We start from the raw sequence: 27,800 nt of genomic DNA on the forward strand, positions 1-27,800 counted from the left end.
GGTTCCCATGAGCATTATCAATGGGAACGAAAAATCATTTCCCACCATTTCCGAGGACAAAAATCAACGGAAACGAAAGATCGGTTACCATACTTGCCGAAATTCATGCCTGATTTCATACTTGGGTGACAGGCAAAACACAGGAATACATTGTCCTTGGACTATACCAATTCCACGGTTTTAACTTCCTTTTCTCTTTCCCCTAGCTTGCTAAATTCTCTGAGGACACTCTAAGCAGCTACACTGAAGTGGTTTCCTCACAGGTATATAAACTCGAGTTCTCTGAGAACAGCACCACTCACCTGACTTCAGGTCTCACATTAACCCATCTGTCAGCATGCTCACTGACCTGGTCCTCTGTGACCAACACACATAATGAATCTCTACAGTTGAGCCATAATGGACTAATGCACTGTGGTGCTCGTTATCATTTTTTTTGTCACAATATCTGTGGTTTGTTTCACAATTTTGTTTTTTTAAAAAAATTTTCTTTTTCTTTTTGACTAACAGTTGGCTGTGGATTATTGTAATGGCAAAGTTTAGATCGATACAAACCCCATTCCAACGAATTTGGGATGTTATGTAAAACAAATAGAATACAGCTCCTCCACGTTGAAAGGAGCCAGATGAGGTGGTTGGCGCATCTGATTCGGATGCCTCCCGGCCGCCTCCCTCGCGAGATGTTCTGGGCACGTCCCATGGGAAAAAGACCCCAGGTACCACCCTCACCTGGGAACGCCTCGGGATCCTCCTGAAAGATCTGGATGTAAATGGGGAAAGGAAGTCTGGGCGTCCCCTGCAACCTGACCTGCATAAGTGGTAGAAGATAGAAGGATGGATAGAGCCAACCTTTTATCCGCTTCTTCCACCTCTTCTGGAGGAATCCCGAGACATTCCCAAGCCAGCCGAGAGACATAGTCTCTCCAGCATGTTCTGGGACATCCTCAGGTACTCTTTCTGGTGGGACATGCTTGGAACACCTCACCATCGAGGCGTCCAGGAGGCATCAGAATCAGATTCCCCAGCCACCTCATCTGGCTCCTCTCAATGTGGAGGAGTAACGACTCGACACTGAGCCCCTCCCGGATGACTGAGCTTCTCACCTTATCTCGAAGAGCCGGATACCCTGCGGAGAAAACTCATTTCGGCCACTTGTATCCGGGATCTTGTTCTTTCGGTCACGGCCCACAACTCATGCCCATAAGTGACGGTAGGAACATAGATCAACTGGTAAATTGAGAACTTCGCCTTTTGAGTTAGCTCCCTCTTTACCACAATGGACCGATACAAAGTCCGCATCACTGCAGATGCTTCACCGATCAGTCCGTCGATCTCCCGTTCCATTCTTCCCTCACTTGTTAACAAGACCCCAAGATACTTGAACTCCTCAACTTGGGGAAGGATCTCATCCCTGACCTGGAGGTGCCACGTCACCCTTTTCCGACTGAAGACCATAGACTGGGATTTTGAGCTGCTGATTCTCATGCCAGCCACTTCACACTCTGCTACGAATCGCTCCAGTTAGCACTGGAGATCACGGCTTGATGAAGCCCCAACAGAACCACATCATCTGCAAAGAGCAGAGATGCAATGCTGAGGCCACCAAACCGGACATGCACTACACCTTGGCTGCACTTAGAAACTGTTCATAAAAGTTCTGAACAAAATCAGTGACAAAGGGCAACCTTGGCGAGTCCAACTCTCACCGGAAACAAGTCCGACTTATTGCTAGAAATGCGGACCAAACTCTGACAGCGGTCGTACAGGGACCGAACAGTGTGTATTAGGGGGTTCGGTACCCAATACTCCCGAAGAACCTCCCACAGGACGCCCAAGGGACACGGTTGAGTGCCTTCTCCAAGTCCACAAAACACATGAAGACGTGTGGGGCGAACTCCCATGCACCCTCGAGGAACCTGCCAAGTGTGTAGAGCTGGTCAACTGGTTCCACGGCCAGGATGAAAACCACATTGCTTCTCCTGAATCAAGAGACTCGACTTCCCAATAGACCCTCCTCTCCAGTACCCCTGAGTAGACCCAGGGTTCGCACACGGCCCTTAAAACTCCCTAAAAAAAACCCTAAATTTTCGAAGGTGCATTTAGAGGCTCCTAAAAGTCCTTAAAATCCGCGAAAACCCGTCAAGCCCCTAAAACGGCCTTAAATAAAAAAAAAATCAAAGGGAGGACCTCTACCGCCAAAATTCTCCCTAAAAAAATAAATTCATCTTTTATTTAAAAAAAAAAAATAGCGATCCGTCTGGCGTCCAAATCAGCCAGAAATCGTCAACGGAAGTCACTGTGTTGACAACTAGTCGCCATCTTGTCGATATTCCATAGTTTGTTTCCGTGAGTAGGCATTTCACTTCGTCTTCGTTACAATGTAGCGTAGTTCTTTCATCGATCCAACTTGTATCATGGGGAAGTGCATTTTTCAAGAAGCTTGGGTTGAAAGTAAGGCGTTTGGGAGCTGGGTTCGTCGAGATCCAAAAGATCAGCACATGTTTTACTGCCATCTGTGCAAGCAGAGTTACCAACTTGAAAAGATGGGCGTCAAAGCGCTGGAGTCGCACCGGAAAAACAGGAGACACGCTGATTTGGCGAAGACTCTCTCATCTTCCGTTGGTATGAATCTGTTTCTAAAATATCAAGATAGTGAAGCATCAACTTCAGGCAGTGTTACTAGCAGTGCATGCACACTAGGGATCGCAAAAAAAACGGTTACTTTCATAACCGGTTTTAACCGAACAGCTGTAGCAAAAAAACGGTATCATAGTGGTGTTTACATAATTCACCAGCGGGACCTCGAGTTGGGGTGTAGGGTTACGCACGGACTGTTTTGGTTGTTGCTCTTCCGGAGTGACGAGTTCACAGAGTTCCCCCCGTTCTGAGAGTAGTGTTTTGATGTCTGCCAATAAAACAAGTTTACTCCCATACTTTAGAGCGTTTCCTCGATGCCATGTTTGATGTTTCTTTGATTTAACTGAATGTTCTTTTGAGTCCTTCTTCTTCTTCTTCTTTTCCTTTCGGCTTGTCCCGTTAGGGGTCGCCACAGCGTGTCATTTTTTGCCATCTTAGCCTATATCCTGCATCTTCCTCTCTAACCCCAACTGCCCTTATGTCTTCCCTCATCACATCCATAAACCTTCTCTTTGGTCATCCTCTTGCTCTTTTGCCTGGGAGCTCCATTCTCAGCATCCTTCTACCAATATACTCACCCTCTCGCCTCTGGACATGTCCAAACCATCGAAGTCTCCTCTCTCGAATCTTGCCTCCAAAACATCCAACTTTGGCTGTCCCTCTAATGAGCTCATTTCTAATCCTATCCAAACTGGTCACTCCGAGCGAGAACCTCAACATCTTCATTTCTGCCACCTCCATTTCTGCTTCCTGTTGTTTCTTCAGTGCCACCGTCTCTAATCCGTACATCATAGCCGGCCTCACCACTGTTTTGTAAACTTTGCCCTTCATCCTAGCAGAGACTCTTCTGTCACATAACACACCAGACACCTTTCGCCAGCTGTTCCAACCTCCTTGGACCAGTTTCTTCACTTCCTTACCACACTCACCATTGCTCTGGATTGTTGACCCTAAATATTTGAAGTCGTCCACCCTCGCTATCTCTTCTCCCTGTAGCCTCACTCTTCCCCCTCCACTTTTCTCATTCATGCACATATATTCTGTTTTACTTTGGCTAATCTTCATTCCTCTCCTTTCCAGTGCATGTCTCCATCTTTCAAAGTGTTCCTCTGCATGCTCCCTGCTTTCACTGCATATCACAATATCTGCGAACATCATGGTCCAAGGGGATGCCAGTCTAACCTCATCTGTCAGCCTATCCATTACCACTGCAAACAGGAAGGGGCTCAGAGCTGATCCCTGATGCAGTCCCACCTCCACCTTAAATTCCTCTGTCACACCTAAGGCACACCTCACCATTGTTCTGCTGCCATCATACATGTCCTGTACTATTTTAACATACTTCTCTGCCACACCAGACTTACGCATGCAGTACCACAGTTCCTCTCTTGGTACTCTGTCATAGGCTGTCTAGATCCACAAAGACACAATGTCGCTCCTTCTGACCTTCTCTGCACTTTTCAATCAGCATCCTCAAGGCAAATAATCCATCTGTGGTACTCTACTGTTGCTCGCAGATACAGACTTATGACCTGAGTCTACCTTCCACTACCCTTTCCCATAACATCATTTTTGTGGCTTATCTACTTTATTCAACAGTTGTCACAGCTCTGCAAGTCTCCTTTGTTTTTGAAAATGAGAACACTTTTCCTCCATTCTTCAGGCATCTTCTTGCCCGCTAGTATTCTGTTGAATAAGTTGGTCAAAACCTCCACAGCCACCTCTCCAAATTGCTTTCATACCTCCACTGGTTATGTCATCGGGACCAACTGCCTTTCCATTTATCATCCTTTGCAGTGCCTTCGAACTTCCCCCTTGCTAATTATTGCCACTTTCTAGTTCTTCACACTTCCCTCTTTCTACTCTTCCTTTTCTCTTATTTTCTTCATTCATCAACTTCTCAGTATTCTTTCCATCTACTTAACACACGACTGGCACCAGTCAACCCATTTCCATCCCATCTCTATCCCTCTGTCTGGCCAACTTGTAGAGATCTTTTTCTCCTTCTTTCATGTCCAACCTGGTGTACATGTCTTCATATGCCTCTTGTTTAGCCATCGCCACCTCTACCTTTGCCGTACGTCGCATCTCATTCCTTTGGCCTCTCCTCAGAACTCTCACTGTCCCACTTCTTCTTCACTCATCTCTTTCCTTGTATCACTTCCTTTATTTTCCTACCAGACGACACACCAAGTACTTTCCTGCCTTTCTCTCAGATAACCTTGGCTGTAGTTGTCCAGTCTTCCAGGAACTCCTCTTGTCTTGTCTCCATCTTTCTAATTGTTCCTCTGCATGCTCCCTGCTTTCACTGCATATCACAATATCTGCGAACATCATGGTCCAAGGGGATTCCAGTCTAACCTCATCTGTCAGCCTATCCATTACCACTGCAAACAGGAAGGGGCTCAGAGCTGATCTCTGATGCAGTCCCACCCCCACTTTAAATTCCTCTGTCACACCTAAGGCACACCTCACCATTGTTCTGCTGCCATCATACATCTCCTGTACTATTTTAACATACTTCCACAGTTCCTCTCTTGGTACTCTGTCATAGGCTTTTTCTAGAGCCACAAAGACACAATGTAGCTCCTTCTGACCTTCTCTGTACTTTTCCACGAGTATCCTCAAGGCAAATAATGCATCTGTGGTACTCTTTCTAGGCATGAAACCATACTGTTGCTCGCAGATACTTACTTCTGTCCTGAGTCTAGCCTCCACTACTCTTTCCCATAACTTCATTGTGTGGCTCATCAACTTTATTCCTCTATAGTTCCCACAGCTCTGAACATCCCCTTTGTTCTTAAAAATGGGAACTAGAACACTTTTCCTCCATTCTTCAGGCATCTTTTCGCCCGCTAGTATTCTGATGAATAACTTGGTCAAAAACTCCACAGCCATCTCTCCAAATTGCTTCCATACCTCTACCGCTATGTCCTCAGGACCAACTGCCTTTCCATTTTTCATCCTTTGTAGTGCCTTTCTCACTTCCCCCTTAGTAATCATTGCCACTTCCTGGTCCTTCACACTTGCCTCTTCAACCCTTCCTTCTCTCTCATTTTCTTCATTCATCAACTTCTCAAAGTATTCTTTCCATCTATTTAGCACACTACTGGCACCAGTCAACACATTTCCATCTCTATCCTTAATCACCCTAACCTGGTGCACATCCTTCCCATCTCTATCCCTCTGTCTGGCCAACCTGTAGAGATCCTTTTCTCCTTCTTTCGTGTCCAACCTGGGGTACATGTCTTCATATGCCTCTTGTTCAGCCTTTGCCACCTCTACCTTTGCCCTACGTCGCATCTCGATGTACTCCCTTCGCCTCTCCTCAGTCCTCTCAGTATCCCACTTCTTCTTCGCTAATCTCTTTCCTTGTATGACTCCCTGTATTTTGGGGTTCCACCACCAAGTCTCCTTCTCCCCTTTCCTACCAGATGACACACCAAGTACTCTCCTGCCTGTCTCTCTGATCACCTTGACTGTCGTCGTCCAGTCTTCCGGGAGCTTCGGTTGTCCATCGAGAGCCTGTCTCACCTCTTTCCGGAAGGCCGCACAACACTAATGTCAATCAATGTTCTTTTGAGTCCAACTTTACTTTAACAGCGAAACTTGAAAAAGGTGGAAATGATGTTGAAAAAAATTGCGGAATGTGGAGTACCGGAACCGGAAGAAATGATTGGAAATTTTAACCGATTTCGAAAGTCCGATTTCGGTTTAAAAAAAAAAAAAAAAAAAAACGAAAGCCGGTTACAACCGTTTATTTGTAACCGGTTGCGATCCCTAATGCGCACCTACAGTTGTCGAGCCAGAAGTCATGCTTTATGAACGTAGTTCAATACACGAAGACGGACTCGTTAAAGGCAGAGATCGTGTGGACTTTAAAAGTGATCTGCAGCCATTACAGTTACAAGTCTTGTGAAAATAATTCGAAAGTGTTTGCAGTCATGTTCCCAGACGGTGACATTGCTAAAAACTACCACTGTGGGGAAAGGAAGACTTCGTACCTGGCTACATTTGGCATCGCTGGCCACTTTTCATCTGAACTGCCTCAAAGCCAAAAAAGCCAGAATAGAGACTGACATATCAACGCTTATTAAGAAGGCTGACAGGCTGTGTGAGGAGGCAGAAGAAAAGAGGAATCTGAGGTTTATCACCGAGGCCAATGGACTCAGAGGCAGAGCAAAGGACAAGAGAGCCACTTTGGCACCTCTGCAGCAACAAATAGAAGAGGCACTGGGTAGGCTCAAAGAGCTAGAGTAGGGGTGCTGAAACAGACATCAGTCGAAGACATTTGTGTATGTAGTTGCAATCGTAGTTGGAATCTGTTTTTCTCTATACTGTTACGTGAAGACGTTGACAATGGTCATATCAATGAGAACTACCACAAGGGGTGACGGGTGATGACTGTCACAGGTACTGAGGTACTGGAACATTTGATGAACCAAGAACAGTTGATGGCACCATTGGGTGAGTCTTTTTTCCTTACTCTTGATTTCTCACGATGGCCCTAAATTTTTCGTGTCAGCCCCTAAGAATTCCCTTAAATTTTTTTGGTCAGACTGAGTGTGAACCCTGTTTAGGAACTCCAGGTAAATCTCATCAAACCCCAGGGCTCTGCCACCAAGGAGCATTTTAACCACCATGTGGTGTTGGTGGAATTGAAGTCTTCAAAGTATTCTCCCCACCGACTCAACATCCCGAGTTGAGGTCAGCAGCCCCCATCCCCACTATACACAGTCGTGACGGTGCAATGCTTCCCTCTCCTGAGATGCCGGACGGTCAACCAGAATTCTCTCAAAGCCGTCCTGAATTTGTTCTCCATGGCCTCACCAAACTCCTCCCACGCCCGGGTTTTTGCCTCAGTGACCACCGAAGCTGCATTCCGCTTGGCCAGCCGGTATCTATCAGCTGCCTTGGGAGTCCCACAAGCCAGAAATGCCTGTTAGGACTCCTTCTTCAGCTTGACAGCATCCCTCACTGTTGGTGTCCACTAACGTGTTTGTGGGTTGCCGCGACGACAGGCACCGATCAGCTTACAGCCACAGCTCCAGTAGGCCGCCTCAGCGTTGGAGGTGCGGAACATCGTCCACCCGGACTCAATGTCCCCCGCCTCCTCCGGGACGTGAGCAAATTTCTTTCGGAGCTGGGAGTTGAAATTCCTTCTGACAGGAATCTGCCAGCCATTCCCAGCAGATCCTCACAATCCGTTTGGGCCTGCCTCGTCTGACTGGCATCTTCCCCCACCATCAGAGCCAACTCACCACCAGGTGGTGATCAGTTGACAGCTCCGCCCCTCTCTTCACCCGAGTGTTGAAGACATGCAGTCACAAGTCCGATGGCATGACCACAAAGTTGATCTTCGAACTGCGCCCTAGGGTGTCCTGGTGCCAGGTGGACGTGAACACCCTTATGCCTGAACATTTTGTTTGTTATGGACAATCTGTGATGAGCACAGACGTCCAGTAACAGAACACCACTTGAGTTCTGATAGGGGGGACCAATCTTCCCAATCATGCCCTTGCAGGTCTCACTCTCAATGCCCACGTGGGCATTGAAGTCCCCCAGCAGAATGATGGAGTCGCCAGAGGGGGTGCTCTCCAGCACTCCCTTTAAGAACTCCAAAAAGGGTGGGTACTCTGCACTGCTGCTTGGTGCATAACCACAAACAATAGTCAGGACCCGTCCCCCTACCTGCAGGCGGACCGAGGCTACCCTCTCATCCACCGTAGTAAACCCCAACGAGGCGGGGGGCAATAAGTATACCCACACCTGCTCGGCGTCTCTCCCAGTGGTCAACTCCAGAGTGGACCAGAGTCCAACCTGTTGTTTAAACCACAGGATGAATTATGCAAATGAAGGGACAAGAGAGGTCTTCAATTTGGCTCTCGAGGAGAAACGGGTTTGAATAACCAGCTGGAACGCCTACACCTGTTCTGAGTCAGTCTCACCAGTGTCCCTCTTTTTATTTGTTTCTCGAAACAACAGGGTCACAGGATGATAAAGCAGATTAAGGAACAGATGACATTAACACAAAGACAAATTCCAAGATGAACATAATGGTGAATGCCAATACAGAGATGAATACGAAGGAGACATAACAATGGTGAATGCCAATGTAGAGATGAATACTAAGGAGACATAACAATGGGGAATGCCAATCCAAAGGTGAATGCTGAAGAGACATTTTTATTAATGGTGTTGAGTATCTGTTCTGCAAGGGGGTGCATCATTCTTCAAGCTGTCACTGGGTTATACTCCACGTCACACAGCTGCTTGGAAGGAGAACGAGGACAATAGAACAATACCAAAAGCGAACAACAAAAAAAGCAAGAATAATAAAGACAAGTACATGATGAAAGAATAGATCTAAGATTTCCCTCCTGATTATTAAGTTTTTGCACAAATTATTTTCTCATCTAGTAACTTCTTCAAATGATTTTCAGTTACAGAATCATTTTTATGAAAACAAATACACGACCCTCGAAGGAAAAATGTTTTTACTCATAGTCTGGGTCTGGAAACAAATCAGTCAACATTGATTAAAAAAATCATCATTCCCATAATTCTCATTGAAGTTCTTTATTATTAAAGGATACATTTCCGCCACTTGTTCCTTCATGGGTGAGATGATTGTGTTAGTCAATCTTATAATGAGAGAACGTAGACAGGGTATACAACAACATCCACACAAGGTCAAGATTGCGCCAAAAACAGCAATTGACACCAATATTGAGGACATAAGGGCTTTGTATTTTTCAAAGGCATTCATCCAGGAGTCCCACATGGAGGTGTCAACACCAGAATGCTAACCCATCTTAGCGTTAAGAGTTCCGAGTCCCTTTATGGCTTCGTGAGACTCCAACTTCTGTCTTGTTAGGAATAAATGTGCAACATTGATCTCCGAACGTAGCACATACTCCTCCCTTCTCAGTCAACATATCAACAGCTTTACTGTTTTGGAATGCCATAAGTGATGTAGCAGACAACTGTTCATGCACAGCTTCAAACCTTCTCTGTGTCCAATTGCCCAATTTTTGTATGTTGTAATGAATGTAGTTGATGCAATCTACATTCTAATTGGTTGTGTGTGAAATCTTCCTCTTTTTTTGCCCAGGATCACCTTGTGGGTTATGTTTCTCACAGATCAAACATGCTTGACAAAACAAAAATTAATAGTTGATAAAACCACAAGTTGTATAATGTTACTGTACCTTTGTCAACATCCCTCCTGTTGAGACATGCGACTTTCCATTACTCAAAATTGTTGCCCATCTATATAAGTTTTTGGGTAGAATGGGTTTTTGTTCTGTGCTAACATAAACTCCATCCTTTTGTATTGCCCCTTGTTTGTGCCAATAATCCTCTTCTATTAGACTCTGCTGTTGTATATCAATGATTGTCTGGTTGTCCAAATATTGTTGTGACACTATTTCTTTCAGCCCCAAAAATGGTTTCGTAGCTGCTTCTTTTGCTGTTTTATCTGCAAAATCATTCCCTCTTGAGACAAAATCTGTTTTGTGTGTGTGTGTGCTGTACATTTGCAGATGGCTAGTTGCTGAGGGAGTTGAACTGCAGTTAGGAGCTCTTTTAGCAGCTGTGCATGGGTGACTGGTTTTCCTGTTGCCGTAAACATTTTTATTTGCCCAGTATTTGGAGAATACATGCACTGTAGAATAGGCGTATTGGCTATCTGTATAAATTGTTGCTTTTTTTCCTTTCATTAATTTACATGCTTTAGTTAATGACACTAATTCTGCTGCTTGTGCTGAATAAGATGGTGGTCACGATTTTGCTTTCAACACTTTGTCTTGTGTAACTACTTCTTACTAGTTTTGTTTTTTCCAAATTCATCTTGACGAGATGAACCATTCACAAAAAGTATTTGACCATCATTTAATGGCTGATCTGTTAATTCTGGTCTACTTTATGCTGTTTGTTTTGCTTCAGCTTGACAGTCATGTGGTTCCCCGTGTTGGGGTAGCGGTATTAAGGTTGCTGGGTTTAGTGTTGTGCATGTTTCTAAAGTGAGATGTGGTTGAGACAGCAATATTGTTGTTAGATCCATTGTTTTATCATCTGTCTCTATTACTTTTGCTTTTTTTGTTGTTCGCTTTTGGTATTGGTCTATTGTCCTTAGTTCTCCTTCCAAGCGGCTGTGTGACATGGAGTATAACCCAGCGACACCTTTTGGAGTGATACTCCTCAAAACCATTGTTATAAATGTCTCTTTAGCATTCACCTTTGTATTGGTATTCACCATTATTTCTCCCGAGTATTCATCTCTATATTGGTATTCACCATTGTTTTTTCTCCCGAGTATTCATCTCTATATTGGCATTCACCATTGTTTTTTCTCCCGAGTATTCATCTCTATATTGGCATTCAGCATTGTTATGTCTCCTTAGTATTCATCGCTACATTGGCATTCAGCATTGTTATGTCTCCTTAGGATTCACCTCTGTATTGGCATTCACCATTGTTATGTATATCTTGGTATTTGTCTTTGTGTTGGTAATGTCATCTGTTCCTTCATCTGCTTTATCATCCTGTCACCCTTTTGTTTTGACAAATTAATAAAAATAGGTACACTGGTGAGACTGACTCGGAACAGGTATTGCCGTTGCAGCTGGTCATTCAAACCCGTTTCTCCTCTAGAGCCAAATTGAAGACCTCTCTTGTCCCTTCATTTGCATAATTCATCCAGCGGTTGGGTTTAAACCCAACACAAACCCTCTCAAAAGGAGTGTTGCCAGAGCCCAAGTGGTGCGTAGAGGAGAGTCCGATATCTAGGAACTTATAGACCTCACACACCAACTCGGGCTCCTTTCCTGTCAAAGAGGTGACATTCCATGTCCCTCGAGGGAGTTTCTGTAGCTGGGAATTGGATCGCCAAGGCCACCGCCCAGCTCACATTCCACCCGACCCCTATGGCCCCTCTCACAGGTGGTGAGCCCATGGGAAGGGAGACCCATGTTACCCTTTCGGGCTGTGCCCAGCCGAGCCCTATGGGAGCAAGCCCGGCCACCAGGCGCTTGCTTTCGAGCCCCACCTCCAGACCTGGCTCCAGAGTAGGGCCCCGGTGACCCGCATCCACGCAAGGGAAACCTAGATCCATTATTTTTACTCATCATAGATGGGCGTTTATGGAGTCATGCTTTGTCTGTTCCTCACCTAGGACCTGTTTGACAAGGGTGACTCTACAAGGGACGTGAAGCAGGGAGGATGCAGAGGAACAATTAGAAAGATGGAGACATGCACTGGAAAGGAGAGGAATGAAGATTAGCCGAGGTAAAACAGAATATATGTGCGTGAATGAGAAAGGTGAAGAGGGAAGAGTGAGGCTACAGGGAGAAGAGATAGCGAGGGTGGAGGACTTCAAATATTTAGGGTCAACAATCCAGAGCAATGGTGAGTGTGGTAAGGAAGTGAAGAAACGGGTCCAAGCAGGTTGGAACAGCTGGTGAAAGGTGTCTGGTGTGTTATGTGACAGAAGAGTCTATGCTAGGATGAAGGGCAAAGTTTAAAAAACAGTGGTGGTGAGGCTGGCAGCGGTACCCACTAGTGGACTCGTTTGTTTCCATTAGTTTTACCTCCGGAAAGGTAGCTCGTTGTTCCTTCGTGTTGGCCAAAATGCCGGCTCATTGCATTGCTGAACATTGTTTGAACACTCGGGAGAATGGAATTACCCTTCTTGTTTTCCTTTCGGCTTGTCCCGTTAGGGGTCGCCACAGCTTGTCATCTTTTTCCATTTTAGCCTATCTACCACTTTTTATTCTATTATTCACATACTCCCAACATTGATGGCATCTTAAAGCAACAGGATTTTTTTTTTTTTACTATTGCCATTATTATTGAGAGTAAACAGAATCAGCATGTCTAGCTCGTTTTTTGGTCTATGCTGCCCAGACTGTGTTGGTAACTAAAGGTTAAAGCCCCACTGACACCTCCTCTTCTTTTCCTTTCGCCTTGTCCCGTTAGGGGTCGCCACAGCGTGTCATCTTTTGTCATCTTAGCCTATCTCCTGCATCTTCCTCTCTAACCCCAACTGCCCTCATGTCTTCCCTCACCACATCCATAAACCTTCTCTTTGGTCTTCCTCTCGCTCTTTTGCCTGGCAGCTCCATCCTCAGCACCCTTCCACCAATCTACTCACTCTCTCGCCTCTGAACATGTCCAAACCATCGAACTCTGCTGTTTCGAATCTTGTCTCCAAAACATCCAACTTTGGCTGTCCTTCTAATGAGCTCATTTCTAATACTATCCAACCTGCTCACTCCAAGCAAGTACCTCAACATCTTCATTTCTGCTACCTTCCGTTCTGCTTCCTGTTGTTTCCTCTGTGCCACAGTCTCTAATCCGTACATCATGGCTGGCCTCACCACTATTTACATTGTAAACTTTGCCCTTCATCCTAGCAGAGACTCTTCAACCAAAACTACCGCAATAGCGCGGCGACGACTCATCACACAGGTTACAAAAGACCCCACTATATCCAAAGTACTGCAGGCCTCCCTTGCCTCTGTTCAGTTTGGAGTTTCTAACCAAACTGTAGCTTGTATTGGTTTGGATAAAAGTGTAAATAATTTTGGGGAAAGAAAGTAGACGCATGGCTTTACTTCCGAGTTCACTGAACGTTGGCAGGTTACAATCAAAACTACCTTGGTTTTTGTGGAGGGGCTTTATCTCTTTTTACAGCTCTGATTTAATTATTGAATGTCACCATTTTTAGCACTAAATACACTGTTAATGGAGACCCGATCTAGATGTCCCAGAAAACCCCAATCTCTGTTAATCAGATGCACCTGTGTGAGGTCGTTAGCTGCATAAAGACACCTGTCCACCCCATAAAATCAGTAAGATTCAAACTTGCAACATGGCCTAGATCAAAGAGCTGTCCAAAGACACCAGAGACAAAATTATACAACACCACATGGCTGGAAAGCGCTACGGAGAAATTGCCAAGCAGCTTGGTGACAAAAGGTCCATTGTTTGCTCAATCATTAAAAAATGACAAAGTCCCTCCCAGTGTGTCCTGAGTCGTCCCGGGGGTCTCTATCCGGTGGGACACTGAGCCCCTCCCGGATGACCAAGCTTCTCACCTTATCGCTAAGGGAGAGCCCAGATACCGTGTGGAGGAAACTCATTTCGGCTGTTTGTATGCGCGATCTTGTTCTTTCGGTCACGACCCACACCTCATGACCATGGGTGAGATCGACTGATAAATTGAGAACTTCGCCTTTCGACTTAGCTGCCTCTTGACCAAAACAAACGGATGCAAAGTCCGCATCACTGCAGCCGCTGCGCGGATCTGCTTGTGAATCTCCCGCTCCAATCTCCCCTCACTCGTGAACAAGACCCCAACATACTTGAACTCCTCCACTTGGGGCAAGATCTCATCCCTGACCTGGAGAGGGCATGCCACCCTTTTCCGACTGAGGACCATAATCTCAGATTTGGAGGTGCTGAGTCTCAGCTCAGCCGCTTCTCACACTGCTGCGAAACGATCCGGTGAATGTTGGAGACCACGGCTTGATGAAGCCAACAGAACCACATCATCTGCAAAGAGGTGCAATTCTGAGGTCACCAGACCGGACACCCCCTACGCCTTGGCCGCACTTGGAAATTCTGTCCATAAATTATGAACAAAATCCTTGACAAAAGGCAGTCTTGGAGGAGTCCAACTATCACTGGAAACGAGTCCACTTATTGTCGGCAATGCGGGCGAAAGTTTGACACCGGTTGTACAGGGACAGAAAAGCCCACATCAGGGGGTTCAGAACCCAGTTCTCCCGGGGGGGAAAAAAAAACAAAAAAAAAACACAGGACTCCCCAAAAGACAGGGTCGAACGCCTTCTCCAAGTCCAAAAAACACATCGAGACTGGTTTACCGAACTCTCATGCACCCTGGAGGACCCTGTCATGGGTGGAGAGCTGGTCCACTGTTCCACGGCCAGGACGAAAACCACATTGCTCATTTTGAATGCGAGATTCGACTTCCCGATGGACCCTCCTTCCCACACCCCTGAATAGAGTTTACCAGGGAGGCTGAGGAGTGTGATACCCCTGTAGTTTCAACACACCCTCCACCATGTTCTTAAAAAGGGAGAAGACTACCCAGTCTGCCACTCCAGAGGCACTGTCCCCGATATCCATGCGATGTTGCAGAGGCGTGTCATCCAGGACAGCCCCACAACATCCACAGCCTTCAACAACTCTGCGTGAATCTCATCAAACCCCGGGGCACTGCCACCTAGCAGCTTTTTACCCCTAGATAGAGGACCCCGCCTCAGAAAACCCAGACTCTGCTTCCTCATGAGAAGGCATTGGTGAAATTGAGGAGCTCTTCAAAGTATTCCCCCCACTGACTCACAACATTCTACTTTGCGTTTTTTTTTTTCACATTTCGTGGAGTGTTCTGGTCCCCATTAACCGCGAAAAAAGAGGGATTACTGTATCCCAGTTTTTTTGTGGTTTTGTTGTAGTAAATTTTGGCTCATCCAGTTATTCATCTACTTTAGACAGTTGCACAACACCTCAATTGGAGACATTGCTACATATAACTGTGTCATCTGCGTAGCCATGATAGTCACAACTAAAGTTCTGGGAAATTTGGCCCAAGAGTATTATTAGAACAGGAGGGGTCCAAGAACTGATGCTTAAGGGACCCCATATGTTATTGCCATTTGTTGAGATTGAGGACTTGGTGGTGACAACGTTGCTCCTTTCTTCCAGGTAGGATATGAACCATTTAAAGAGCTTTATATTTACTCCTACCCATGCAGTATTTCCAACCTATTTAGCAGTGTATTGTGATCTCCGGTATCAAAAGCAGGACTGAGATCCAACAAGACCAAAATTGACACCTTTCCTGAGTCATTATTCAATCATATCATTGACCACTTTGATAGGGGCCGATTCTGCTCTGTGATAAATTTGGAAACCTGGTTGAAATTTGTCAAAAAGTTCATTTAAATTCATGTAATTGCTGAGTTGATTAAAAAAAAATTGCAACAGTCTTGGCTATAGCTTGCCAACACGGAAGCATCCAGTGCTGTGATTTTCAGAAGAGGCTTATTCGCAGCTACTTTAAGAACTTTAGAGAGCCAGCCTGAAATGAGCAATTTATTGCTGCAAATCAGCAAGCACTGATTTCACAATAGTTTTGAAAAAGTCCGATGGTGTTCAGTCAAAACAGCCCATTGATGGTTTGAGCTGCTGAACAGTTTTCTCAAGTTTTTTGGCCAACAAGTCAAACTCTGACATGGTAATAGAGCTTTCCCTGGGTGGCTTCAGATGTAGTACCATTGTGTCATTGTGTTGATTTGTGCTATTTAAACTGGTGAATTGGATATTTTCACAAAAATAATAGGCAAACTCATCACATTTATCAGTTCTGTTCTGGGTCTGGAGTTCTAGAATGATCTGATTCAGGGGGATTGTGAGGTTGTCAACCACAGTAAACAGAGTGAAACTACTGTTGAAGTTCTTATTGATGATTTCTTAAAAGTGTTCCTGTCTAGCCCAACTAACTTAAAATTCCAATGATACCATTTGTAGATGTCATTGTCAATTTGGAGTTTAGTTTTTCTCCTCATCCATTTTGCTTTCCTACACTTTAATTTAGAGCTCTTGACCATCATTCTGCTCCTTCATGATGTTTTAGGTCGCTTTAAGACAGTCTCGGTTTTAACAGAAGTGACTATAAGTGAAATTGTCCATAAGTTCATCAACTGTCTCAGCATTCACAATCTGTGGCACAGCCAGTCTCCACATCATTAGTGGCAGTTCTCTCTTTTATGTACCTTTTCCTTATAGAGTTAGATATTTTCTGAAGTTTTGGAAGAATCTCTAATTAAAAAAATACACAAAAATAGTCAGAAATAGCCATATCCATAATGTCAGTCGATAGAATTTCAACATCCTTAGAGATGACCAGGTCTAAGATGATAAAATACATAAGAGTGTGAGTTGGACTCTTAATATGTTGAAAGGGGTCAAATGTGTTTAGAGTGGCACAAAGTTGTTTTTTCCATGTTATTGTCAACATGAATGTTAAAGTCCTCTATGACAAAATAGTTGTCGTTACAAATAATTGACAGCAGTAATGCAAAAGCTTACATTAATTTTCCATTATATGTTGGAGGTTGATAAATTATAGCAACAATTATTTTTGGTCACCTTGAGCTAAAAAAAAATCACATTCAAAGGAGCTAAAATAACCCAGAATAATTTTTTTACACTGAAATAATGACTGAAAAATAACAGCAATACCACCGCCTTTTTTTCCATATTCGTCACTTGTTCACAAAAAAAGAATTGGATTATGGAGGCCACTGTGCTCCTAAAACTTTAAAGGTCAAGTGTCATGTTTATAAACATTCTAAACTAGATATTGTAATGAAAAACACATATTATTCACTTCAATGTCTATACGAAAAAATAAATCTGATCGGAGAGCGCGTCATCAATGCGCAAAGTTGCGGAAGTCTCATTCGACATTCAAGTGGTCGCCATATTGGCAGCATCCTCTGTCCGTGACTTCACAGTGGGACATTCGACATTGAAAACACGCTGTGCCACCAACTACGGGAGACGAACAATAGATATTCAGATTTTTCCAACACCCCTTCTGACACGGAAGCTCTTTTCAAAGAAGAGAACATCTCACAACCGAGTGAAGTGACCGGGGAAATATACCCTATCGTTTCGAGCCATATTTAGAAATGTGGATCATGGCCAAACCGCATGTGGCCAAATCACCTCCACGCCGGTGATAAACAAGGCCGCCTGGGATCGATGACGACAACGCGGCCAAACTGCCTCCCCGTCCGATCCACTTCCTCGGTGGTGACACAAATACGTCACCCGCGAGTGACAACGACGACGCCATGGCCAGACCGCCTCCCCATCTGATCCACCTCCACGGTGGAGATGAGCCACTGCGGCCTGGTACCACGAAAAGCCACCACGGCGCCACGCGTCCGCCGATCACGGCTTTGGCTGGGGGGTGGCACATCGACACATTTAGCACCCCTGACTTACGAATATGTCCCGCCCCCAACTATTACTTTTTTTTTTTTTTTTAGTAGCTGTATACGCATCTACCTGTCATTTGGAACCCACGAAGCTCTTGGCCTTTGCACCCGTGCAAACCATTTTTCACAACGAACTGGGTCTTTTAGAAAAGTATGAAAAGCGAATCCATCCTCCCGAGTGTTCCAGCAATATCCAGCAACACAACGAACCGGCATTTTGGCTAACACGAAGGAACAAAGAGCTACCTTCCCGCATGTAAAACTAATAGAAACATACAAGTCTGCTTGAGTGTGCTACTGCCCTGTACGTCACTTCCTGCTTCTTCTCAAAAACAAATCCCTCGAGAGGATTTTCATGGCGGGAGTTACAAAAATCCATATACGTTAAAATCATGTTTTATGGTGAAAAAACGGATGGGTCCCTAACTGCTGCCCTTTTTTCATTAATAACATACTAAATATCATGCATTTCAAGGTAGTGGACCTTTAACCATGGCAGTTTTTTTTTTGTTTTTTTTTTTGTAACCTTGCAGCGCTTATACAGACAGATGGATTTCTTCTCCAATCAATTCCAGTCAGTAAATGCAGCTGGATTCTATTAAAGGTGGAGAATCATCTCAAAGACAATCAGAAGTAATGGTTAATTTAAATATGAGTGTCACGACAAAGGGTCTGAATTGTTTTGGCTGTGTGTTATTTCAGTTTTTCAGATTTAATCAATTTGAAAACTTTTAGGATTTTTTTTTCTTTCTCAATATAGGTTGCTGTGTGTACATTCATGAGAGAAAAAACTACAAGAAAAATGATTTTTGCAGATGGCTGAAAGATCTTGTTTTTAATCGGCTTGTCCTGTGAGGGGTCGCCACATCACTTCTCTTTGGTCTTCCTCTCGCTCTTTTGCCTGGCAGCTCCATCCGCAGCACCCTTCTACCAATATAGTCACTCTCTTGCCTCTGGACATGTCCAAGGCATCGAAGTCTGCTCTCTCGAAACTTGTCTCCAAAACATCCGACTTGGGCTGTCCCTCTAATTAGCTCATTTCTAATCCAATCCAACCTGCTCACTCCGAGAGAGAACCTCACCATCTCAATTTCTGCCACCTCCAGTTCTGCTTCCTGTTGTCTCTTCAATGGCACCGTCTCTAATCCATACATCATGACCGGCCTCAGCATGTTTTATAAACTCTGCCCTTCATCCTAGCAGAGATGCTTCTGTCACAAAACACACCTAACACCTTCCGCCAACTGTTCCAACCTGCTTGGACCCATTTCTTCACTTTCTTACCACACTCACAATTCCTCTGTATTGTTGACTCCAAGTATTTGAAGTCGTCCACCCTCGCGATCTCTTCTCCCTGGAACCTCACTCTTCCCCCTGCATCCTTCTCATTCGCGCACATATTTTCTGTTTTACTTCGGCTCATCTTCATTTCTCCCCTTTCCAGTGCCTGCTTCCATCTTTCTAATTGTTCCTTCACCTGATCCCTGGTTTCACTGCATATCACAATATCATCTGTGACATCATAGTCCAAAGGTAATACAGTCTAAGCTCATCTGTCAGCCTATCCATTACTACCGCAAACAGGAAGAGGCTCAGAGCGGATCCCTGATGCAGTCCCACCTTGACCTTAAATTCTTCTGAGACACCTACGGTATATCTCACCACTGTTTTGGTGTCCTCATAAATTTCCTGCACCAGACATGCACATGCAGTACCACAGTTCCTCTCTTGGTACTCTGTCATGGGCTTTTTCTCAGTCTACAAAGACACAATGTAGCTCCTTCTGACCTTCTCTCTACTTTTCCACGAGCATCGTCAAGACAAATAATGCATTTGTGGTATTCTTTCTACGCATGAAACCATAATTTCTTGCAGATACTTCTGTCCTGAGTCGAGCCTCCACTACTCTTTCCCATAACTTCATTGTGTGGCTCATCAACTTTATTCCTCTATTGTTCCCACAAATCTGAACATTGCCTGTTATTAAAGACGTAAACTAGCACACTTTTCCTCCATACTGCTGAAATCTTCTCGCGCGCTAGTCTTCTGTTGAAAAAAGTTAGTCAAAAGCTCCACAGCCACCTCTCCAAATTGCTTCCATACCTCCACAGGTTTGTCATCAGGACCTTTCCTTTCCATTTTTCATCTTCTTTAGTACCTTTCTAACTTCCCCCTTCCTAATCATTGCCACTTCCTGGTCCTTCACACCTGCCTCTTCTACACTTCCTTTTCTCTCATTTTCTTCATTCATCAACTTCTCAAAGTATTCTTTCCATCTATTTAGCACACTACTGGCACTAGTCAACACATCTCCATCTCTATTCTTAATCAGCCTTACCTGCAGTGCATCCTTCCCATCTCTATCCCTCTGTCTGGCCAACGTGTAGAGATCCTTTTCTCCTTCTTTTGTGTCCAATCTGGTATACATATTGTCATACACCTTCTATTTAGCCTTCGACACTTCTACCTATGTCGCATCTCAATGTATTCCTTTGGCCTTTCGTCTCCTCCCATTTCTTACCTAGAGGCACACCAAGTACTCTCCTGCCTGTGTCTTTGATCACCTTGGCTGTAGTAGCCCAGTCTTCCAGGAGCTCCTCCTGTCCACAGAGAGCCTGTCTGACCTCTTTACAAAAGGCACAACATTCTTCCTTTCTCAGCTTCCACCACATGGTTGTCTGCTCTACCTTTGACTTTTTACTCTTCCTACCCACCACCAGAGTCATCCTACACAGCACCATGTGTAGCTGTCGAGCTACACTCTACCACTACCTTATAGTTAGTAACCTCCTTCAGTTTACACTACTGCCATTTCCATCCTTTTTGCAAAGTCCACCACCATCTGTTCCTCCAAGTTCCTTTCCTGGATGCCGTACTTACCCATCACTTTTTCATCACTCCTGTTTCCTTCACCAACATGTCAATTCCTTGTTGAGACCCTTCTGTTCCAGAACACACCTGACACCTTCCTCCAACTGTTCCAACCTGTTTGGGCCGGTTTCTTCACTTCTTTACCACACTCACCATTGTTCTACACTGTTGACCCCAAGTATTTGAATTCATCGACCCTTGCTATCTCCTCCCTGTCGCCTCACTCTTCCCCCAACACTCCTGTCATTCATGCACATATATTCTGTCTTACTTTGGCTAATCTTCATTCCTCTCCTTTCCACTGCATGGCGCCACATTTTTAACAGTTGCTCTCTCTGCTTTGACTCCAGATCAGTGTCATCTGCAAACATCATGGTCCACACGCATTCCAGTCTAACCTCAGTTCCTCTCAGGGTACTCTTTCTGTAGATCCACAAGGATACAGTCTTGCGTCTTCTGACCTTAGCTATACATTTCCATCAACATCCTCAAGGCAAATGATGCATCTGTGGTACTCTTTCTAGGTATAAAACCATTGTTTCTTGCAAATACTGTACTTGTGTCCTGAATCCAGACTCCACTACTTTTTCCCATAACTTCATTGTGTAACTAATTTATAATAATTCTATAATTCCTGCAAGTCTGCAAACCACCATTCTTAAAAATGGACATCAGCACACTTTTCTCTCATTCCTCATGCATCTTCTCACCTCCTAGAATTATATTAAATAATATGGTCAAAAACTTCTCAGCCACCTGTCCTCAATGGTACAATATTTCCACAGGAATGTCTTCATGAACAACTGCCTTTCCATTTTTTATTCTCTTTTAATGCCTTCCTAACTTCCCCCTTAATAAATATGGCCACTGCCTGACATTGACAGGAAGTGCAGAGGCTGGAGCTTTGGCTTTGTATGGCTAATACAACCTAGAGCTGAACACACTAAAGACTGTAGAGATCATCAATCAATCAAATCATCAATCAATCAAATCGATCAAAAGCCTTTCTCATTTTATGACTGTGCATCCAATGAAATAATGAGTGCTTCTCCACAAGGTGCAGGCACATATAAAACAGAATAAACAGAACATCTTGGGTAAAAACAACAGATTAAATCAATTCACACATGAATGCACAGTTATTGCGAAAAGAACTCAACATCAATAAATAAAGTGTATTTTTCAGTATTATTCCCCCTGTCCAGGCCTTGGTAAGATTAAAACCAACAAACACAAACAAGAAGTGTAGTTCCATATTTTTTCATTACAGTGCTGTTACGTTTAGTGGCTTTAAGTTCAAGGAGTTGATGGCTCTTGAGGGGGAGGGGGGGGACTGTCCATGAGTCTTGTCCGCGTTTTAAGGGATGTGTACTACTTGCCAGAGGGTAGCGGGCTGAACAGTCTATGACACTGTTAGTAGCTCTCATGTGAAAATGGGAGTTAGCATTGTCCTCTGGGGAGGGCAGAGAGCAACCAGTGATCTTTTGGGCTCTGTTGATCACTCTTTGCAGCGCTTTCCTGTCCTCTGTTGTACAGCCAGCATCCCTGTAGACAGACTCATCTCCTTTTGAGACGAGCCTGATCATGGTGGTATCATCAGCAAACTTGATCACGGAGTTGCTGGGATGTGCTGATCTGCAATCACATGTGTACAGAGAGTATGGGAGAAAGCTCATTTCACAACCTTGAGGGGACCCGGTGCTGAGGGTGATTGAAGAAGAGACGTATGGGCCAGGTCTGACAATGTGGATGGTTTGTTAGAAAGTCTTTAATCCACAGGAGATAGTCTCAGGAGGGTTTGTCAACCAAAATACCTGGGGTGATGGTATTATACCCCGAGCTAAAGTCTATGAAAAGCATCCTCACATATTCCATTGGTGTTCCAGGTGGCACAGTGCAGTGTGGAAAGCTATTGTCATAGCATCCTTGGTAGACCGATTTCCTCTGTCGGCAAAATGGTAGGGCTCGAGTGAGAGAAGAAGTGAGCCCCTTATGTGGCGTGCAAATAGCCTCTCAAATTACTTCATGATCACAGGTGTGAGTGCAACAGGCCTGTAATCATTGAGACTGTCAATGACTGATTTTTGGGGTACGGGGATGATTGTTGCAGATTTCAGTCAGGAGGGAATGGCAATGTTGCAGGGAGCTGTTGAAGATTTTTGTGAAAACACTTGTCAGCTGATCAGCACTGGCTTTCAGTAACTTCCCTGGCACTCCATCTGGGCCAGCAGCTCTCCCGTTGTTTTCCTGAGCACACATCTCACGTCATGTTCCTGAAGCGTCAGTGTGCTGTTGATGGGAGGTGGTGGTGATGAGGCTGAATTTGATCTGTCCGTTTTAAAACAAGCAAAGAAACAGTTTAGTTCCTCTGCCAGCATGGCATTTGTTTTTCAGGCACACATCTGGTTATTTTTCTTGTACTTGATGTGTTTAAATTGTTCCCACATCTTGTTATTTTCTGTGCAGCACTCCTCACTATTTCTTTTGTAGGCCACGTTGGCCACTCTGGTGCCTCTCTTTAAGTTAGCTCTGGCAGCACTGTACTGTGCCTTGTCCCCTGACCTGAAGGTGGTGTTGCAGTGTCTCGGGAGTGCCTTAGTCTCTCTGGTCATCCAGGATTTTTGGTTGGGGAATACCCGGATCCGCCTATTGACAGTCAGTGTTTTTGCAGTTTTTGTCGTTAGATCAGTATCTGTGTTTCTAGAGGTTCAGGTGTTCATATAATTCCCAAGCACTGCATAAAAAAACAGTCCTACAGCGGTGAGAATGCACTTTTAGGCCATGTTGTAATATTCTATGTTTGAGGCCTTGTTTGATTTTGCAGGGGGATGTATGTTGGCGTAAGGGTGACACAAACATGATCGGATCCAGCAAAATAGGGAATAGGGTCGGTCCTTTATACGTTTAATGATGAAGTAAATGTCGATGGTTTTGTCTTTTTTTTCTGGTGGGACGCTTCACATACTGGACGAATTTGGGTAGAACCTGATTAAAGTCACCAGCAACAATATATACTCCGTCGGGGTGAACGAGCTGCTAACATTAGCATCCGGCGAGATATAATAAAGAACAAGCATCAAACTAGAGAGCTATGAGCCGCTGCACCCGTACACGGCGCCATCTTGAAGCAACCCATTGTGGACTTAATGAAGCATCCTCCACCACATCTGTCCCTCAATTTGACCAACTGTACTGGGTCAATCATCGAGACCTCTGAATTACAGTCTAACATGACCTGAAGTGGGAGATCAACAGCAACTCCATCCTTTAAAAGTCCCAGCAGAGGATATACTTCTCCTGCTCCTAAGGAAGCATGGCCTGCCGCAAGAACTGCTGAGACAGTTCTACACCGCGGTAATCAAATCCGTCCTATGTACCTCCATCACAGTCTGGTTTGGTGCTGCCACAATAAGGACAAACTCTGACTGCAACGGACAATCAAAACTGCTGAAAGGATTGTCGATCCATCAAGGATGCTGTCACATTCAACAGACTGGGTATGGTCCAGGTTTGGCAATGTACAAGAGTTTGTCATTGTAGAGCTGCGTCCAACGTGCACACCTTTGAGTACATATGTTGGATATCAGTGATGAACACTGTATACAACAGCTGCTGATGGTAAAGTGGGCAGATCAAGGTTCTGAAGCCAGCACCTCTATTTCCATATCTTTTTTGTCATCTTTTGCTTGCCACACATGGCTGTTTAAGCTCCTTGTGAGGAAAGATGGTCATCACACGATTTGACAGGATTTTATCCCCTGAGCTCTCATGAAATGAAAGGAATCAAAGGCTTTGAAAGAATCTAAATTGAAGTGATAAGTACATGCAGTGAAGAGAATAAGTAACACCCTGCTATATTGCATGTTCTCCCACTTAAAAATCATGGAGGGGTCTGAAATTTTCATCGTAGGTGCATGTCCATTGTGAGAGAGATAATCTAAAAACATCCAGAAATCACAATGTATGATTTTTTTTTTTTTTAATTTTTTTTTTTAAACGATTTGTGTGATACAGCTGCAAATACTACACTCCATGTATTATCCTGAATCAGGTGCACCTGTGTGAGGTCAATAGCTGCATAGAGATAACTGTCCACCCAATACAATCAGTAAGACTCAAATTTTAACATGGCCAAGACCAAAGACCTGTCCAAAGATGCCAGAAACAAAATTGTACAGCTCCACATGGCTGGAAAGGCTTATGGAGAAATTGCCAAGCAGCTTGGTGAAAAAAGCTCCACTGTTGGAGCAATCATGAGAAAATGGAAAAAGCTAAACATGACTGTCAATCGGAATCGGAGGAGGCCCATGCAAGACATCACCTCGTGGGGTCTCAATGATCCTTAGAAATGTGAGGAATCAGCCCAAGACGACACGACAGGTTTTGGTCAATGACCTGAAAAGAGCTGGGACCACAATTTCCAAGGTGACTGTTTTTAATACACTATGACGTCATGGTTTGAAATCATTCTTTGGCACAGAAGGTAAAACCTTAAACCACCACGTCAAAGCCCGTCTTAAGTTTGCCAATGACCATTTGGATGATACAGAGGAGTCATGGTAGAAGGTTTTGTGGTTAGATGAGACCAAAATGAAACTTTTTGGTCATAATTCCTCTAACTGCATTTAGAGGAAGATGAATGATGAGTTCCATCCCAAGAACACCATCCCTACTGTAAAGCATGGGGGTGGGAGCATCATGCTTTGGGGGTGTTTTTCCGCACATTCTGCATTGTATTAAGGAGAGGATGACCGCGGCCATGTATTGTGAGATTTTGATGAACAACCTCTTTTCCTCAGTCAGAGCATTGAAGATGGGTTGTGGCTGGGTCTTTCAACATGACAATGACCTGAAGCACACAGCCAGGAAAACCAAGGAGTGGCTCCGTAAGAAGGATATCAAGGTTCTGGCATGGCCTAGCCAGTCTCCAGACCTAAAGCCAATAGAAAATCTTTGGAGGGAGCTGAAACTCTGTGTTTCTCAGCGACAGTCCTGAAACATGTCTGATCTAGAGATCTGTGTGGTGGAGTTCCCTCCTGCAGTGTGTGCAAACCTAGTGAACAACTACAGGAAACATTTGACCTCTTTAATTGCAAACAAAGGCTACTGTACCAAATGTTAACATTGGTTTTCTTAGGTGTTCAAATACTTATTTGCAGCTCTATCACACAAATAAATCATTAAAAATCTCATACATTGTGATTTCTGGGTTTTCCGTTTTAGATTATGTCTGAGTGGACATGCACTTACGATGAAAATTTCAGACTCGACATGTTTTTTTCGTGGGAGAACTTGCAATTTAGCAGGGTGTTCAAATACTTATTTTCTTCACTGTACATTTGGACGCGCAACTCTTCGATCGCGTGTCATTGGTTTTGTCATCCCCCTGCCTCGTATGCACCTGCTCCTCAGAGCAGCCTTCCCACTTGTGCCTTGTCTGCCCAAATTACACCATGCATTTAAACCTCATGTTTCGTTCTGTCTGGTTGCCAATTCATTGTACCTTGTCACATTCCAGCGTTCCTTGTTCCACATCACTGACTCATAGTAAGCCTAGACCCTGTTTTGATTATTGGTCTTGCCTTTTGCCTCACGTTGTTGGATACTGTTTGCTTTTTCTGACAGCCTGCGTATCTACCGACCTCTGACTAATTAAAATTCTCTTCGTGAACTGTCCATTGGATTGGAGTTGTGCGTTTTGGGTTCTGTCCTTTGTTATGCCCATGACATCACATCTTCCCATCGTTTCCTCAACTTTGTCGTTTGTCTTTGTTTTACCTCCTTTATTTTCCATTCCACCGTAATTGGAAATTGCCTCCAAAAGCGGCACAGTATGGAACTTTTAACTCTCTTTGCTGACGATAAAAGTTGTTTGGAAGAAGCCTGCTTCGCTCTGCAGAGAGCAACAACGTATCAGTTTTGTAATCTTCTTTTCCTTTGGACTTGTCCCATTAGAGGTCACCACGCTGTGTCATCTCAGATGAATGCATATTTGTTTTACGCCGCATGCCTAGCTCACGTGACCCCTCTGCATATTAGCCGGTGTCAGAAGCTTACAGCACCTGGTATTTCCAGGTGGTCTTCCATCCAGGTACTAACCAGGGCCAAACCAGGTTAGCTTGTGAGATCTGACGAGATCTGCCGTTCTCAGGGTAGCATGGCCGTAAGCTATCAATTTTACAACAATCATTCTATTTCCTTGCATTTGCTAAAATGTGGCAACAACAGTGGATCAAATTTAGTCCAAACAAAATAGGAATAATAATAAAAAATAGGAACAATTTATGAATATATACAGTATCACTCAGTAGGAGAAGTGAGTCGTTGCAAAATTAACTGTATTTTGTCATTTGAATTGGTGCTCACTTAAAATTGGGATGAGCAATTATTTGCATGTCATCTATGTGCTCATGTGTCCAGGAGATGATGCTTTGTGTGTGGAAACATTTCGTTGGTGTCCTTAAGGGAGAGTCTCAGACTCTCTGCTACACTTCCAGCCTCTTACATACACTTGGATCTGTGACTGTAAGTACTGATTGTATTTGACAGATTATTTATTTATTTTACCTTTAAACAAAGGCCTGCAGACTTAAAATAATGAAGTGTTAATTCTGTTTTGTTAAAAAAAAAAAAATCAACAGTACCAATAAGAATACCCAATAAAGTACTAGCCCAATAAGCAGTATCGTTAAAATCTTAACAGTACCCATCCTGAGCACTGAGTGGGAAATTTTATTCATTTCTGCTCAAAAGAGCATGTCAAAAAATTGCTACATAAATGTTGTACAAATGTTTTCTAGTAATCCAGACGATGCAGAAATACAGGTAAATACTGAGGGTTCGCATTTTGTGTGTGTGCGTGTGTGTGCGCATAGGTATTGTGTTGTGTGGACAAACAGGGTATCCTGTCATGGCCTAATCCAAGCCCTGAGACAGTGCTTTTCTTCAGTGGAAGAGTTGAACCACCTCATAACAGCCAGGAGGATCTAATAGATGGCCTGTCAGTCAACTCCTACTGCAAAGTTGAGACTGATGAAGAAAGGGATGAGGTTTGTATTTTCGGAATGACCAAGTGGTTTTCACTACTACCTCACACAGCAAGGAGGTTTGGGCTGGGTTTGTGCATCATGACTTGTACTGTTTTTTGTGGAATTTTTAATACCGAGGGGGCTTATATATACACATCACCTCCATGCTTGGGCCCGAATAATCAGATTTTTTATGACCAAGTATGAAATGACACACAAGGAATTTGTC

At 44.2% G+C, this 27,800-nt stretch overlaps 1 protein-coding gene and 1 pseudogene across 10 annotated transcripts in view; one reads left to right on the top strand and one right to left on the bottom strand.

The window, feature by feature from the left end:
* The window catches only part of tmem94 (transmembrane protein 94), a 224,964-nt gene that overhangs the window by 88,913 nt on the left and 108,251 nt on the right, over positions 1-27,800 (top strand). For 9 of the 10 annotated variants that reach the window (XR_009793510.1, XR_009793509.1, XM_061809565.1 and 6 more), the window contains 3 exons: positions 207-263; positions 26,964-27,068; positions 27,419-27,592. Coding sequence is in view for 8 of the 10 variants with exons in the window: in XM_061809565.1 (XP_061665549.1) it covers positions 207-263; positions 26,964-27,068; positions 27,419-27,592 (336 nt within the window). In the remaining 2 variants the exon portion in view is untranslated. The remainder of the gene's footprint in view (positions 1-206; positions 264-26,963; positions 27,069-27,418; positions 27,593-27,800) is intronic. The other variant, XM_061809568.1, reaches the window with a different exon arrangement.
* LOC133496116 (5S ribosomal RNA) lies at positions 26,594-26,712 on the bottom strand (annotated as a pseudogene).

The sequence above is a fragment of the Syngnathoides biaculeatus genome, chromosome 22 (genome assembly GCF_019802595.1).
Source record: "Syngnathoides biaculeatus isolate LvHL_M chromosome 22, ASM1980259v1, whole genome shotgun sequence".
In the NCBI taxonomy this organism is placed as follows: domain Eukaryota; kingdom Metazoa; phylum Chordata; class Actinopteri; order Syngnathiformes; family Syngnathidae; genus Syngnathoides; species Syngnathoides biaculeatus.